At 57.1% G+C, this 12,581-nt stretch overlaps 3 protein-coding genes across 3 annotated transcripts; 2 read left to right on the top strand and 1 right to left on the bottom strand.

Moving 5' to 3' along the window:
- Positions 1-227: 227 nt before the first annotated feature.
- TGME49_246140 (hypothetical protein) lies at positions 228-4,774 on the bottom strand. The gene is made up of 2 exons (XM_002366981.2): positions 1,677-4,774; positions 228-1,118 (listed from the first exon to the last, which is right to left on the bottom strand). Exons 1-2 carry the CDS (start codon positions 4,609-4,611, stop codon positions 952-954), a joined length of 3,102 nt encoding a protein of 1,033 aa, XP_002367022.1. The 5' UTR covers positions 4,612-4,774; the 3' UTR covers positions 228-951.
- A 397-nt stretch (positions 4,775-5,171) lies between these two features.
- TGME49_246150 (hypothetical protein) lies at positions 5,172-6,909 on the top strand. Its single transcript, XM_018780772.1, has 2 exons — positions 5,172-5,965; positions 6,504-6,909. Exons 1-2 carry the CDS (start codon positions 5,448-5,450, stop codon positions 6,526-6,528), a joined length of 543 nt encoding a protein of 180 aa, XP_018634910.1. The 5' UTR covers positions 5,172-5,447; the 3' UTR covers positions 6,529-6,909.
- Positions 6,910-6,968: 59 nt separating this feature from the next.
- On the top strand, positions 6,969-12,169 carry TGME49_246160 (hypothetical protein; the record flags this gene model as incomplete). The annotated part of the gene is made up of 4 exons (XM_002366983.1): positions 6,969-8,621; positions 9,301-9,451; positions 9,917-10,749; positions 11,825-12,169. 4 exons carry the CDS (start codon positions 6,969-6,971, stop codon positions 12,167-12,169), a joined length of 2,982 nt encoding a protein of 993 aa, XP_002367024.1.
- Positions 12,170-12,581: the final 412 nt, after the last annotated feature.

A 12,581-nucleotide genomic window follows, 5' to 3' on the forward strand; every position in this document is an offset into this window, starting at 1 on the left:
ACAGCCTCTGCACATACAACTTGGCAGGCAACCGAGTGCTCCGAAACGAAAGTCTAGCCTCTCACTAGTGCCGCTGCATGCGCAAATCCGACTTTCACTTCTCTGCGTTTTCAGTTCCCCGCTTCGCTGTCGCGACAGTCGAGAAAAAAGGTGGCTCTGCCTCAGTCGGGAACCACATGCTGCTTTCTAATCTACCTGGCCCCTGGTCAGCTGAACGTTGTGCAGAAGCCGAGGTAGCCAACACACAGTCTACGCGCCACGCACACATTTCCCGGAAGCTTTCAAATGCTGGTACTTCCAGTGAAAATGCACTCCTCTTCTCACGTGAACTCAATCGCGCGAGACTACGTACGAGGCGAAGGACTGAGACACACGCTGTACACAACCTTTCGAAAGCAACCGCACCTCTTGCTCACATGCATGCACAGCACAGACGGAACAGTGTGGCTCGACAGTGTAGGTATTTAGACGACCCTGAAGTTGTCAAGACCACAGCGCAAATGCACACAACGAATTGGACAGTTCTTTGTACAACGCAGCACCAGCAGACAACAAAACGTCAATCCCTGTAATCTGTCCGCATTCGTTACGAACATATACATGTATAGACAGAGACAGACGGATACAGACAGATATGTATGATGAAGATATTGATAGAGGTATTTACAGACATTTCCGCGATATGCCTGTTTTCCCGGACTTTCTTTTTATATGCAGTAGAGGAGCTGTCTGGAATGACTTCTCTGCTGTCGTCCGCATGTTTTTTTCACTCGTTCGCTTCTTTCTTTTATTGACTTTTCGCCATTCCTCTGTCAGTTGTTCCTCGACACAGGTTCCTCCCAGTCATTTCCTCCCTTCTCCTCTGGTGTGTTTCCTTGTTCCACTTTCCGTGTGGTCCCCATTTCTTCCTTTTCCGGATTTTCGTTCCCTTTTCTCTCTTTCAGTTCCTCGTCAAGCAGAAACGAGTGGAGGGCGTTTCCAAGCTGTCTCCTCTGTGTCTGTTTTTCTGGACGCAAGCTCCTCCGCCTTCCTGGCTTCTTCGCGAGCATTCACGGGAGAGCCATTGAAGAAAGCCGACAGAGAAAGAAGCTTCTGGCCTACTTCTTCGTTCTCCCCACCTGCAATACAAAACCAACAGACACACTCTGCCTTCCACAGAAACACTCTGGCATTTAGACTCACACAAATATACCTGTACATATGTAAAAATATATATACATAGATGCAGAGACATAGATTGATAAACAGAGATATCGGTAGATACACACACATAGATATATATACACCGAAATGGAGGCACGTCGATAGACAGGTACATAGAACTGTAGATAGACCTGAAGATGTTTTTTTAGATCCGTCGACGGAGACTCTCTGCGAGAAGGTATGTTGACGGTCTCTTTGTCTGCATCGCCTCGCATCCGCTGAGCAGAGGAGAGGACAGAAGGTGACGAGCGGCATGCGAGTTGTCAAATTTTCACGACTTGGTAGCCCTCGTTTCACTGGTTGTTCGAAACTCGGCGAGCGAGGAAACAAAGAAGGAATGGGCTTCTTGCCTGCACCTTCCGAACACGAGTTCTTTCTTCTCGTTCTGTACCACGTCATGCGCGATTCCGCCTCCAGTTCTTCTGGCGTCTGCTTCTCAAGCGTCCTCGGGTGCGTTTGACTTTCTGTCTCACCTGGAAGGAACTCCGGAGCGAGCTCGCGCAGGGTCACTGCCACGCGCCGCGAGAAGATATGGTGTGAGCGAACTGCATGCGTCCAGGTGTATCTACAGTGGCCTTCGAAGACGACCAAACTTCGCCGCGGAAGCAAAACGCGGATTTCCACGCGAACGCGACCGAACTCCCCAGACGCCAAACCCGGAGAAGGAAGCGAGCAAGAGTCCGAAGGGGCAGCGGAAGAACACGAAGCAGACGAAGAGCCAGATGAAGAAGCAACCGCAGACGAAGAGACAGCTTTCGATGAAAGAGATGGCGAACAGGAAGAGGCTGGAGAAAGAGGTGGAGTCTCTGGAGCCTCGGATGAGAAAACCGGCGACGGCGAAAGTGGCGACTGGTGACTGCGGAAGAGCCTCTGGGCGCGGGCGACCTCGAAGAGCTCGCGAGAGACGCAGAAGACCGGACTGACGAAGGAGAGAATCGTCGAGGAAGCGAGATTGAATGTCACAAGACGAGGCCCCCACAGCCAGAAATCGTCAAAGTGCTCCTCGATATGCGAGCCGCGATCCGGCACATACTCCAGCAGGCAAAGCTCCACCGGCTGGAAGTTCGCGAGCAGCTCTGCGCGGAACGCTGGAGGCGTCAAGCGATCGACGCCTCGTTTTCCTGTGCCCCCGGATGTACGTACATCCGAAGCGGCGCCCCGTGGAGACTCCGTAATACAAGCCACGCGAGGCGAAAAAGCATCTGGAGACGAAGAAACGCCGGAAGAAGAAGAGACACTGGGAGGGGAAGAAACCGTCGGAGAAGAGGGATCCGCCGGCGAAGGAAGAAAGGAATCCGAACACGAGGGAGGTGCGGAGGAGGCGTTTTCTGGTTGAGAGAGAAGCGCTTTTGCGAAGGGAGGGAATCCATTGAAGCGTCCAGGTTTCAGGCGTTTCTTCTTAAAGTTTACTTGGGGACCGAAGTCGATTTTTCGTCTCCCCGATTGAGACAGGACCCAGAGGCCCGCGCGTGGCTCTGTCTTCGCGTCACCTCCATACTCTCGGGTGTCTCCTCGCGGCTGCGGCTTGTGGGTTGCCTCGCGGCTCTGAGCGCCTGTCTCCATATTGCCGTCTGCCCAGGCGAGGATCGCCGCCTCCTCCTGGCGCTCCAGAGCGTCGGGGAGAAGATACACTCCGAAGGGAGACTCGACGAGGCCGTCGCGTCTTCGCATGGCAAACTGGCTGGAATCTCTCTTTCGCATTACCACTTCCGCCTCGCGTTTCTCTCCTCCTTCCTCGCAGGCTTCGGTGTCGCTGTGAGCTTCCGACAACCCAAGGAGAGGAAGCAGCGCTTCTTCAAGGTCGCTCGACAGCCCGGGCTTCCCCTCCGACACTGGAGGCACAGGAGCGCGCAAAGCACGATCTCGCCTTGTCGTCGCAGGCTCCAGTGCCTGGAGTTCAACTTCGTCACGCCATCCACGTCCTCTGTGCGGCGAGCTCTCTTCTGTCTCTGCTTCTCCGCCCGTCTCTCCCCTGTCTCCTTCTTCGCGGTCTCCGACTCTCGCGTCTTCTCTGGGTGTCTTCGAGTCCCCATCGCTTCGTCTGCCTTCGCCTCGCCCTGCCTTTCTCTCTCCTTCGCAACTGCCCGCAGCCGCCCAGGCGCCTTCTGTGGGTGCACGGACCTGGAGAAGTCGCGCCACAGCTCGCGCAATGTCTTTCGTGGTGAGGATTGGGTGAGACAGCGAAGCGGCAGACGAAGCCTGTCGATCCTTCCGCGCAAACGCCTCCCCGTTCGAGAACTCTTGTGAGTGCCGTCTGTTTCCGTTCGGTTCTTCGATTCGCTCACAGACGCCAGTGCGGAGAAAGCAACACGTTTCAGCCTGGGGGGCTTCTCTCCCTTCTTCCCCTCTTGCTTCCTCTCCCCCGAGTCTCCGGAACTCGTCCGTTGCCGCTGCGTCTTCCTTCGCTTCTTCTCTCCGTTCACCACTCTTTTCCGTTTCCCTCTTGTCTCCACTCTTCTTCTCTTCGTCTCCACGCTCCTCTTCTTCGAGAACGTCGAGCTCCTCGGGCTCTCTGACTTGTCTGTGCAATTCTCTGCACTGAGGGCACCACAGGAGGTAGAGGGACAGATAGTCTCTCTCTGAGTGGAGGCGCGATTGGTCTGTCTTCTTCACCTCGGTGGAGTGGGCGGCTCTGAACGGCTTCGCTTCTCCGGCCTGTGAAGCCTTCGCTTCGCGTTTCCTCTCGCGTTCGCCCGTCTGACTTCTCTCCCCGCGTTGCTCGGCCTCAGCAAGTTCTGTCACTCTTCTTCTTTCGGAACTCTCGAGGTCGCGTCTGCCGTCGACATCTCCCTGGGTTCTCGTGGACGCCGGGAGTTTGGATTCTGCCGCGTCAATCGAACTCAGAAGCGACTCTCCTTGCAGGCTTCCTCCAGGCGTTCCACTGCATGTACATCGACACCGCGAAAAGGGAGGAGGCGGCCTGTCTGCGCGGTGTCGCGCGTCAGGCACTGTGACTGCTGGGGGAGAATGTGGCGGCTCCCTTTCGCCTTCAGTGTGTAGAGAGGGTGAAGAAAAAAAAACTCTAGAAACTGAGAGAAGCGCAGGGTCGCCGGACGCATCCCCGACCAGCAGCGCGGCTTCAGAGTCTCTCGCCTTCCCCACGAGAGACTCGGCCTCGCCGCGCGGAAAAAAGGAGCTCGCTCCCGCGGAGAAGCCTGGCGCAGACGGCGAAGAAGGGGAACAAAGCAGACAACGACGAATACCTTTGCAGCCACAACGAGGCGCAACAGACGACTCAGAAGGGGAAGAGTGATGGGGAGAACAGAAAGAGGAAACGGAAGAAGAAGAAGAAAACGAGGGAGAAGGAGAAGAGGAAGAAGAGGCAGCGTAGAGACAAGGGTGCGCGGGATCGATTCGTTGCTGTGTTGGCGGGCGCTGTTGAGCGCCTTGCGAGTTGTGAAGTGCCATTTTCTTTCAGGAGGACTATAGGCGTGGAGTTTCGAGAGAAGGAAGAGACTTCTGCGTCTGGGGCGAGGAGCCCGAAACGCTAAGACATCCCTTCCACTTTCTTTGAGTTTATTCCGACAGTTTTGAGGCCCACAACGCGGTGCTGTGCAGGCACATGCAAAACGGAACGACGCCGACGCGCGAAGGGCGCTTGGCGAGGACCTTTCGTCGTCTTTCCTCTTCTCTCTTTCTTCTCTCTTTCTTCTCTCTTTCTTCTCTCTTTCTTCTCGCTCTTCTTTGTCTTCTCTGCTGCTGGTGTCTAGACACTCGGCGGGGCCTTTTCCGTCTGTTTCTTCAGTCTGCATGTGTGCGACGCCTTCGCGATTTGGAAAGGCTCGCGGAACTCTGCGCGGGCGCGCATGCCCTCCCTCCCCAACTCAACATCTCTCTCGTGTCTCCCTTTGCTTCTTCTCTCCGTCTCCCGCTCTTCTTCCTTTCTCCCCGTTTTCTTCTCCCGCCCTCTCCCTTCTCCCCGGCTTTCTCTTCTCTCTGTCATCTCTGTTTGCTTCTTTCTTCCTGCTTTGTCTCTCGCGGTTGTCTTTCTGTTCTGCTCTTTTTCGGGTGTCTTCGCGCCGCTCTCGAACGGCACGCGACGAGTCTCTTCCCCAGCCGACCGCGCGGTGCCAGCCAGGACCGTCTCTCTCGCGGCGGGCGCGCTAGCGCAGCTGCGGCGCCGCGCGGCATTGCGAGTCCGCAGGAATCCGACGCAGAGAGACGGGATTCTGCAGACACCAGGCCGTTCGGGGACTTATGTGATTTCTCGCCTCAAGTTTCTCGGTCCAAAGAGCGACTCGTGTATGAGCCAACCTGCGCCGGCGAAAAGGCTTCTTTCGGCGTCTCCGCAGGTCCCGGTCGCGGTTCCCTTAAAGGCGGCACCAGCTCTGGGGGAGGGTCGCGCTCCAGTGTTGTACCGACACCCGGCCAGGTTTCTGCATGCGCGGCGAGCGCGGCGGATTTCTCGCGTTTCCGTTTTTTTTACATTTCTCAGCGGAGTCTCGCGGGTGTCTAGCAGAGAGCCACACGTTGGGTTGCTGGCTCGCGACGCTCGCGACCAGACGGCGAAGGCGACGCCACCTGGAGAGCCGTGCAGAGTCCTCCGGACTTCGAGAAGGCGGCCTGGCTTTCGAGAGAGAGAATCCAGAAAAAAATGCAGAATGCACGCGCCGGATGGGTCTGACCCCTCGCGGGCAGGCCGCAGAGCACGGCTGAAACGCAGTCGGAGACGCGGCAGCGCCCTCCAACGCTGGCTGGCAGAGGAGACAGAGACAGGGAGAAGCAGAGCAAGCAGTCGGCAGCGGAGGGTGAACCGTAAGAGGTGCGAGAGATGGGGAGAAAGTGACAGAGACATAGCAACAGATGCAGAGGGGGGGAGAGAAGGACCGATAGGCAGCGACAGGGAGACAGGGGGAGACGCAGAGAGGGAGATGTAGACGGAGAGAGAGACCGAGAGGTAGACAGCGAGGAGAGTAAGAGAAAGAGACAGACGTAGGGATGGATACAGAAAAAGAGGCAGACAATGAGATCAAGACAGGAAGACAGAGACCGAGGCAAGGAGAGAGATCAACAGGTTGATCGCTAGAGGAGAGTGGGGATATGTGGAGGTGAATTCGAGGGGATGAATGTTTATGGAGACAGACAGATGGACAGCGGCGTCCACTTCGTGTAAGAGTGACACTCAGAGAAGGCTCCCAGAGACGCTGTATCACAGAAAATCGCGTCTTCCGAATGTACTGCGCCGCCTCCATGGAAGCTCTCTTCAGAAAAAGTTTCGTGCGTTTCTCCGTATCGCTACGTACAGAGAGGCGGCCATCGTGAGCTCCTGCCTCTGCTGTGTGTCTTCTCTTTTTTCGCAGCGAAAACGGCGGGAGAGCAGCCTGAGAGACCAGGAACCGTCGTCTCTCCGGTCGCTGCTTCCCCGTCACCTTTCCCGGTAGTGTATCTCTCGCCAGACAAAGGAAGAAACGGATCAGAGAGAGAGCGACAGAGAGACGGATACTCGTGGTTGCATCCGTCTTGTGATGGTTTTGGTCCGTTCATGCATGTCCGCTGTGTCTCGACTTGCGAAGTTATTTGTGCCGTCCTCACGGCTCCGATGCGCTCTCCTGAAGTGAGTTCCCTTCCTTCTGCCTGCCTGGGTGTGCGTCGCGGATAGCACGGACTACATTTTCTTTTTTCCTCCTCTCTCCGTTCCGACCTCCGCCGAGACGCCTGTGGCCGACAGAGGCGCGGCGTTTCTCTGCTGTCTGTTTTTCTCTCGTGGAACCGCTTGCGTCGGGTGGTGCTTTTTTTCGAGAGAAACCCGGAAAACTTCAGCAGAGATGGAGGAGACCAGAATTCCACCGCACTGGGGGCTCCTCCCGCCAACCTGCCGGTGCCAGCAGGCCCCGCTGCTCGCCGACCCTCTCGGAGAGGTCGGAATGAACGACACCGAAGAAGAGGACGAAGGGAGTCCTTCCCCTTCTTCCGCTTCCTTCTCATCTTCTTCCCCTTCTTCCTCCACTCCGTCTTCTCCCTCCTCTTCATCTTCTTCATCTTCCTCTTCTTCCTCTTCTTCAGTGGGTATTCTAAGGACCCCTCTTGTGTCTCCTGTGTTGTGTTCTTCCTGTGGTTCGACTCTGTCTTCGAGGGAAATTTGTTCCTCGGCCAAGCCGGAACGGGGGGAAACTGTCCAGGATGCTGCAGCCTGTCTTGTCTTCGAAGAGAGGTATGAGGACGATTCTTCCTCGATAGCTGACGCGGGTGTTTCTTCGGCTTCTCGTGAGTGCACGATGGTCGTCGTGGAAGGTGAGCAGTCGCGAGAAGGCGACAGCGTTGCCGTGAGAGACGCAGCGAGTGAGGCAGAGGCTCCGCCCGCGGACTTGCCCTTCGAGTGTCGAGACAGTCGAGCAGCGGAGCCCGACGCGGAGAACTCGGGACGCCCGCGGCTCTCTTCGCTCTTCTCCTTCCTGTTCTCGGCGTCTCTTCTCGAACCCTCAGCGACGCGGCCGGAGGCCTCTTCTTCTCTCGTGTCTTCGCGAGGAGCTGGGGAGTCGAGGAGTTCACTTTCACTTTCTCCCGGCCTTCCGGTGCCTCCGCATTTCCGTCTGTCGAGTCTAGTGGCTTCTCCGCGGCACTCCTTTGTCGCTTCCAGCTTGTCCACCGCTTCTGCCTCTTCTGTGGCCATCGCGGAAGCGTCTCCAGACTTCCTCGCAGACCCGCAGCCCCCGCCGTCTGCTCTTCTCCCTTCTCTGTCCTCAATTGAGGCTTTCCCTGATGCGGCGCCCGCGACGCCTCTGCCCGTGCGAAACAGAGACGCGGGCGGCGCGGGACCTGGTGTACATACACCGGAGGCGCGGCGTGTCCCCCGAAGTCCAGAAGGGCCCCGCGTCTTCCCGCGGCTCCCGAGCTGGGGTGTACATACACCTGGGCGCGGCTGGCTCGGCGGAACAAGCCGCGCGCAGGCAGGGGAGGGGGGAGAAGGGGACTTCGAAGACTCGACTCGAGGAGAAGCATCCTTTATCGAGCGGGGGACGGCAGGCGAGGGAGACGCTTCCGAAAGAAGCAGCCCAGACCGTGGGAGAGAGGACGGCCGCGGCTCTCCGAGGAGGGAAGACAGGGAGTGGGTCGGACGCTCGACCTCCTTTCAGAACCTGGTGGCTGCGGAGTTGGAGGCGCGCGCAGACGACGCAGAGCGGCCGCGATGCCGCCTCAACCTTGCATGCCTCGCATGGAAACTCCACGCGTGTCGCCCGAACGGGACTTCTCTGTTCTTCTTCATCCTCTTCCTCTCAGCGGTCTGCTTTCCTCTCGTCGTCGCGGCGCGCGTTCTCTTTCCGCCGCCGAGCGTCCCGGACTACGCCATCGCGATCATTCCCTTTTTTTGCTTCCATGTCGACGCGAGTCTCAGCGACGCAGGCGTCACTCAGCTGCGTCTCCCCCTCATGGGCCTCCACCTCATCCCCCTCCTCGTCATGATTGGCTCCGCCGTCGGGGTACGTCGAGAAGAAGTTGGCGAAGTTCATTTACTTCCGGTCGATCACGGTCTAGACGTGGTAGACGGACTCATGCTTGACTTCCGTCAGTCGCAGTGAACATCTAATCTTGGGCCCCGATGCAGCCTATGCAGTTCATCCTTTCGTAGGAATCTTTCGAGTTCCCGAGGTTTCCATTGTATGGTGCTCATCCACTGAAACGCGGTAACTTCGAGTGTCAAAAGAAAACGCGTCTCAGCTCCTCGCATGGCCGCCAGTGCCACCGCGCTGGGAGTCCGAGACACAGAGGCGACCGGCTTCAACAGAATGGAGGGGTCGGACGGCGCGCGAAATGAGAGGAGGAAAGAGGAAAGAGGCGAGAAGAAAAGAGGGAAAAGAAAGAGAGGGCGAAGACGAAAGAGGCGAAAAGAGGAAGGAATCGAGAGGCGTCGCAAGTGGTGAAAAGGACGAGAGGAAAGACAGGGAGGAGACGAAAGGGTGGAACACCAGAAGGGAGGAGAAAAACAGGAAAAAGAAGAAGAATCTGTCAGGCGTACTCGGATCTCTTGTGATCAAAGAGAAAGAGGTGCGTTGAGAGAAGCTGAGGAAGCCGCATGAGGAAAACCCACAGAACGCATGTTTCTCTATAGAGGCCATATCCTTTTGTCGCATGCAGTTCTGCGAATGGATTTTCTTTCAGGCGACCTGGGTTTGCCATCTCGCCTGCGTTCCTTTCTTCCTCATCGTCCTTTATCGGTGGCCACGCTCCGGCTGTCTCGTTTTTGTCGTCCTTCAACTTCACTTGGAGCTCGTTCTGATCAGCTGCGATATCTGCCGGATTCCCGGTCAAGGTGAGCCTGTTTTGCCTCTCTGGCCAGTTTCCATGTGTGTGGATGTGTCTTCTATAGTAAAGATATGTTCGTCGATAGTTTAAATCTCTTTCAGGTTTAAGCTTCTCTCTTTCTTCGCCTCTTTCTTCTGCTGAGTCACGTTGTTCTGTGCAGTCTCTGCTTTCTCCTGGTGCCAAAGGTTCGGCAGACGCCTGCCCTTCTGAGGAGATCCAGACCGGCTCACTTCTCTGAAAAGTCGATGCTTTTCTCTCTCCTTCTCGCCTTGCCCCCCTCCCGCGCGGTTTCCGGCTTCCTCTCTGTTCGAGATGTGACTCTGAAACGTTCTCTTTGTTCTTGCCTCTTCCCCTCTTCGCCTCCCTACTTCCCTCGGTCCTCCGGTGTCTAGGCAGCGACCGAGTCCGATTTCAGGCCCCAGTGAACCAGTGTCGCCGCTCGCTCCTCGCTTCTCTTTTGCTTCTTTCTCAGGGAGTCAAGGCTGGGTGTTGGGCGTGGTGGTGGCATTGGTGGTGACGGTGGTTCCGTGGATTTTCTTTTTGACGGCGAATTCGCAGCTGCCAGAGTGTCCGGCTTCCGCGTCGTGTCTCTTCCCGTCCGCGAGCTCCGTCCTGCTCTTTTGTACGTGTCTCCTCTGGTGCCTGGCGAACGCGTTGCTCGTCGCGAATCTCTTGTCGCTGTTCCTGAATCAAGCGGCAGAGGCCGCGCCGGTCGTTCGCGAGAAAGAAGCCTCGCTGCTGAGGAGAGCTGTCGCGGGTTCCCAGATGCGCCGAGAACGCACAACCGTCTCGGACGTCTCTGCTGCTTTCTTCCTCGGCGTCTCCCGCAGCGCCTGGATGCGCGCCGCGGCATGCTTCACCGCCGCCGGCCTCGGCCTCTCCGTCTTCCTCTTCGTATACGTCTTCAGAGACAGTCTCCTCCCGCGGCCGACTCGTCGCATGCAGCGCTCGCGGAGTTTGTCGGTGACGAGTGCGGTGTACGCGGACCGGCTGAGGTCCGTCAGCGATGGCTTGGAACGTGACTCGGAGAGCGGCGAGAGCGACGGCGACCCCCAGGCTCCCGCCAGAGCATTCAGTCAACTCAGCGACCTCCGCAGAGACTTCCTCCGAACCGGCTCTGCGGAGAGTCACGGAGACCGACTCGCGCTCTACGTCAGAAGCTTCGACCTCGGCAGAGGAGACAACGGTCGAGGAAGTGTAGACAGAAGGGGAAGTGGGGCGAGAAGAGGAAGTCTGGAGACAGAAGACGACTGGAGACAAAGAGCCGTCCAGGCCGCGGAGATTCAAAGAAAGCTGAAAACGCATGTAGGTGTGGGGGAGAGAGGGGGGAAGTGACAAACACAGATCGTATTCGTCTCAGGGAACAAGCGAAACGACCGATATAGAGGCGGAGACGAGAAAAAGCCACCATATCCGCGGTGCCGAGCGGGCATTCAACAGAGATCGTCGCTACACTACACAGTGTACTTGCCGCATTGTAGGCAGATGCGGTCTCTTCCTTCCAGTGGGCCGCAGAAAACTAGAAGGCCGCGTATGTGTGTGGGGAACTCGGGAAAGAAACATGCTTGGTGTGGTGCCAGCCTACATGTCCAGATATTGCACAGCACCCGGGCCGGGAACGAACAAACGATTTTGACGAAGGCGACAGAGACACCGGAGAAAGACACAAGCGAGAGAAAAGGAAGACACGCGAGGGGACAGAGCTTGCAGGTCCAGGATGATGGGGCGAAGAGAGAGAGGCGATCGAAGCGGGTTTAGAGAGATACAAGAGAGAGAAGAAACAGGTAAAAGAGAAAGAGAAAGAGAAAAAAGGGAGCGGGGAGAGCAAAGGGGGAACAGGGGGAGAAAAACGAGGAAGAAGAGAAAATAGAGAGACGAGAAGAAAGCAAAGGATCAATCTGCGTCGTCACAAGGTGATCGGTCGTGGGGACGTCGAATGTCGCCTGAAAGAGAGTGCGTAGCGTGGCGGCGGGTCGATGTAGTTTTTCTGCCTCGGCTGCGAGTGCAGAGAGAAACAAAGATCGAACCGACTCCGAGAGATAGAGAGGTTCAGTGATTGCATGCGCCAAAGGTAGAAAGGCTTCTTTCAGGTGGTTTCTTCTCGGATCTGTGGCGAGTAACTCGTTTACAAAAACATGTGGACGCAGTTACGAAGCGACCCGCCTGCAACACCATTCAGACAACTGGTGAAGCCAGACAGCCAGATACAGCCAGATACACACTGCAGAATGGGATGGTTTGACGCTGTGTGCCCACCGACGAACAACTGTGAGACCGTCGCGCTTTTTCCGGAATCAGGACGGTTGGCTGGGTTGGCCAGATATCTTCCAGATTTCCTCACCACGAGTGTCTTCGTCTGTGTTGTGCTTCTCCCTCGCAGCGTCTCCCTCTGACCGTGAACGCAAGGAGACACTTTCCCCCGCACTCCTGCGAGTTGGGGGTCTCCTCGGATGAGGTGGCGCATGCGGTTGCTGCTTCGGAAGCTGCGAGCGTCTCTGCAGGTGGAGCAGCGGAAGCTTCTGGAGTTGAAGCACCCGCCGCCGCCCTCTGCACCATCTGTCAAGACATCCTGCAGGGAGGTTCTTGGGTCAGCGAAGTGCCAGGCTGCTGTCACATTTTTCATGCTTCTTGTCTCCAGTCATGGCTTCTCCACAGAGGCACCTGCCCGAACTGCAACGCGGACCTCGCGGTCTCTCTGCTCGGCGCGTCCGTCGAAGTTGCGTGAAAAACGCAAGTGAGAGGCTGGCGAGTGGTACCGAGGAGAAGGGGACTTCTTTCTCCCAGTCTGTCGTGATGGTTCGGAACTCGTTTTCCTGAGACTTTCTCTGCAGGTGTAGATGCCGCCCGCGCTGAAAGGTGCCGTTGAGCCTCACCTCTGTTGGTGGCAAGGGCCCTGAATGCCTGCCGTGTTCAACTGGATTACTCTGCGTCCAAGCGGCGTTCGGCCTTCGGACGAAAAAACGGAAGGAGACTCGCTGCCAGATGCAGCCGCCAGAGTGCAGGGCGACTGCGGTGCACACAGCCTTCCCGCTGCAGTGGTGAAGCCGGCGCAGCATGCGGCACGTAACTCGCTCGCGACGCCGAGGAGGCTCCGCCTCAAGGCGGAAGCCGCGCGGGAAGGCAGCTCGACGCCGCAC

This window comes from Toxoplasma gondii, chromosome XII, assembly GCF_000006565.2.
Source record: "Toxoplasma gondii ME49 chromosome XII, whole genome shotgun sequence".
Taxonomy (NCBI): Eukaryota; Apicomplexa; class Conoidasida; order Eucoccidiorida; family Sarcocystidae; genus Toxoplasma; species Toxoplasma gondii.

Bases quoted from the DNA above. Each gene is read 5' to 3' on its own strand.
- TGME49_246140 (XM_002366981.2), bottom strand. From the start codon at position 4,611: ATGGCACTTCACAACTCGCAAGGCGCTCAACAGCGCCCGCCAACACAG. The intron at 1,119-1,676 runs GTGAGACAGAAA...TTTGTATTGCAG, and splicing joins CGCTCCGGAGTTCCTTCCAG to GTGGGGAGAACGAAGAAGTA.
- TGME49_246150 (XM_018780772.1), top strand. From the start codon at position 5,448: ATGAGCCAACCTGCGCCGGCGAAAAGGCTTCTTTCGGCGTCTCCGCAG. The intron at 5,966-6,503 runs GTGCGAGAGATG...CTTTTTTCGCAG, and splicing joins CGGAGGGTGAACCGTAAGAG to CGAAAACGGCGGGAGAGCAG.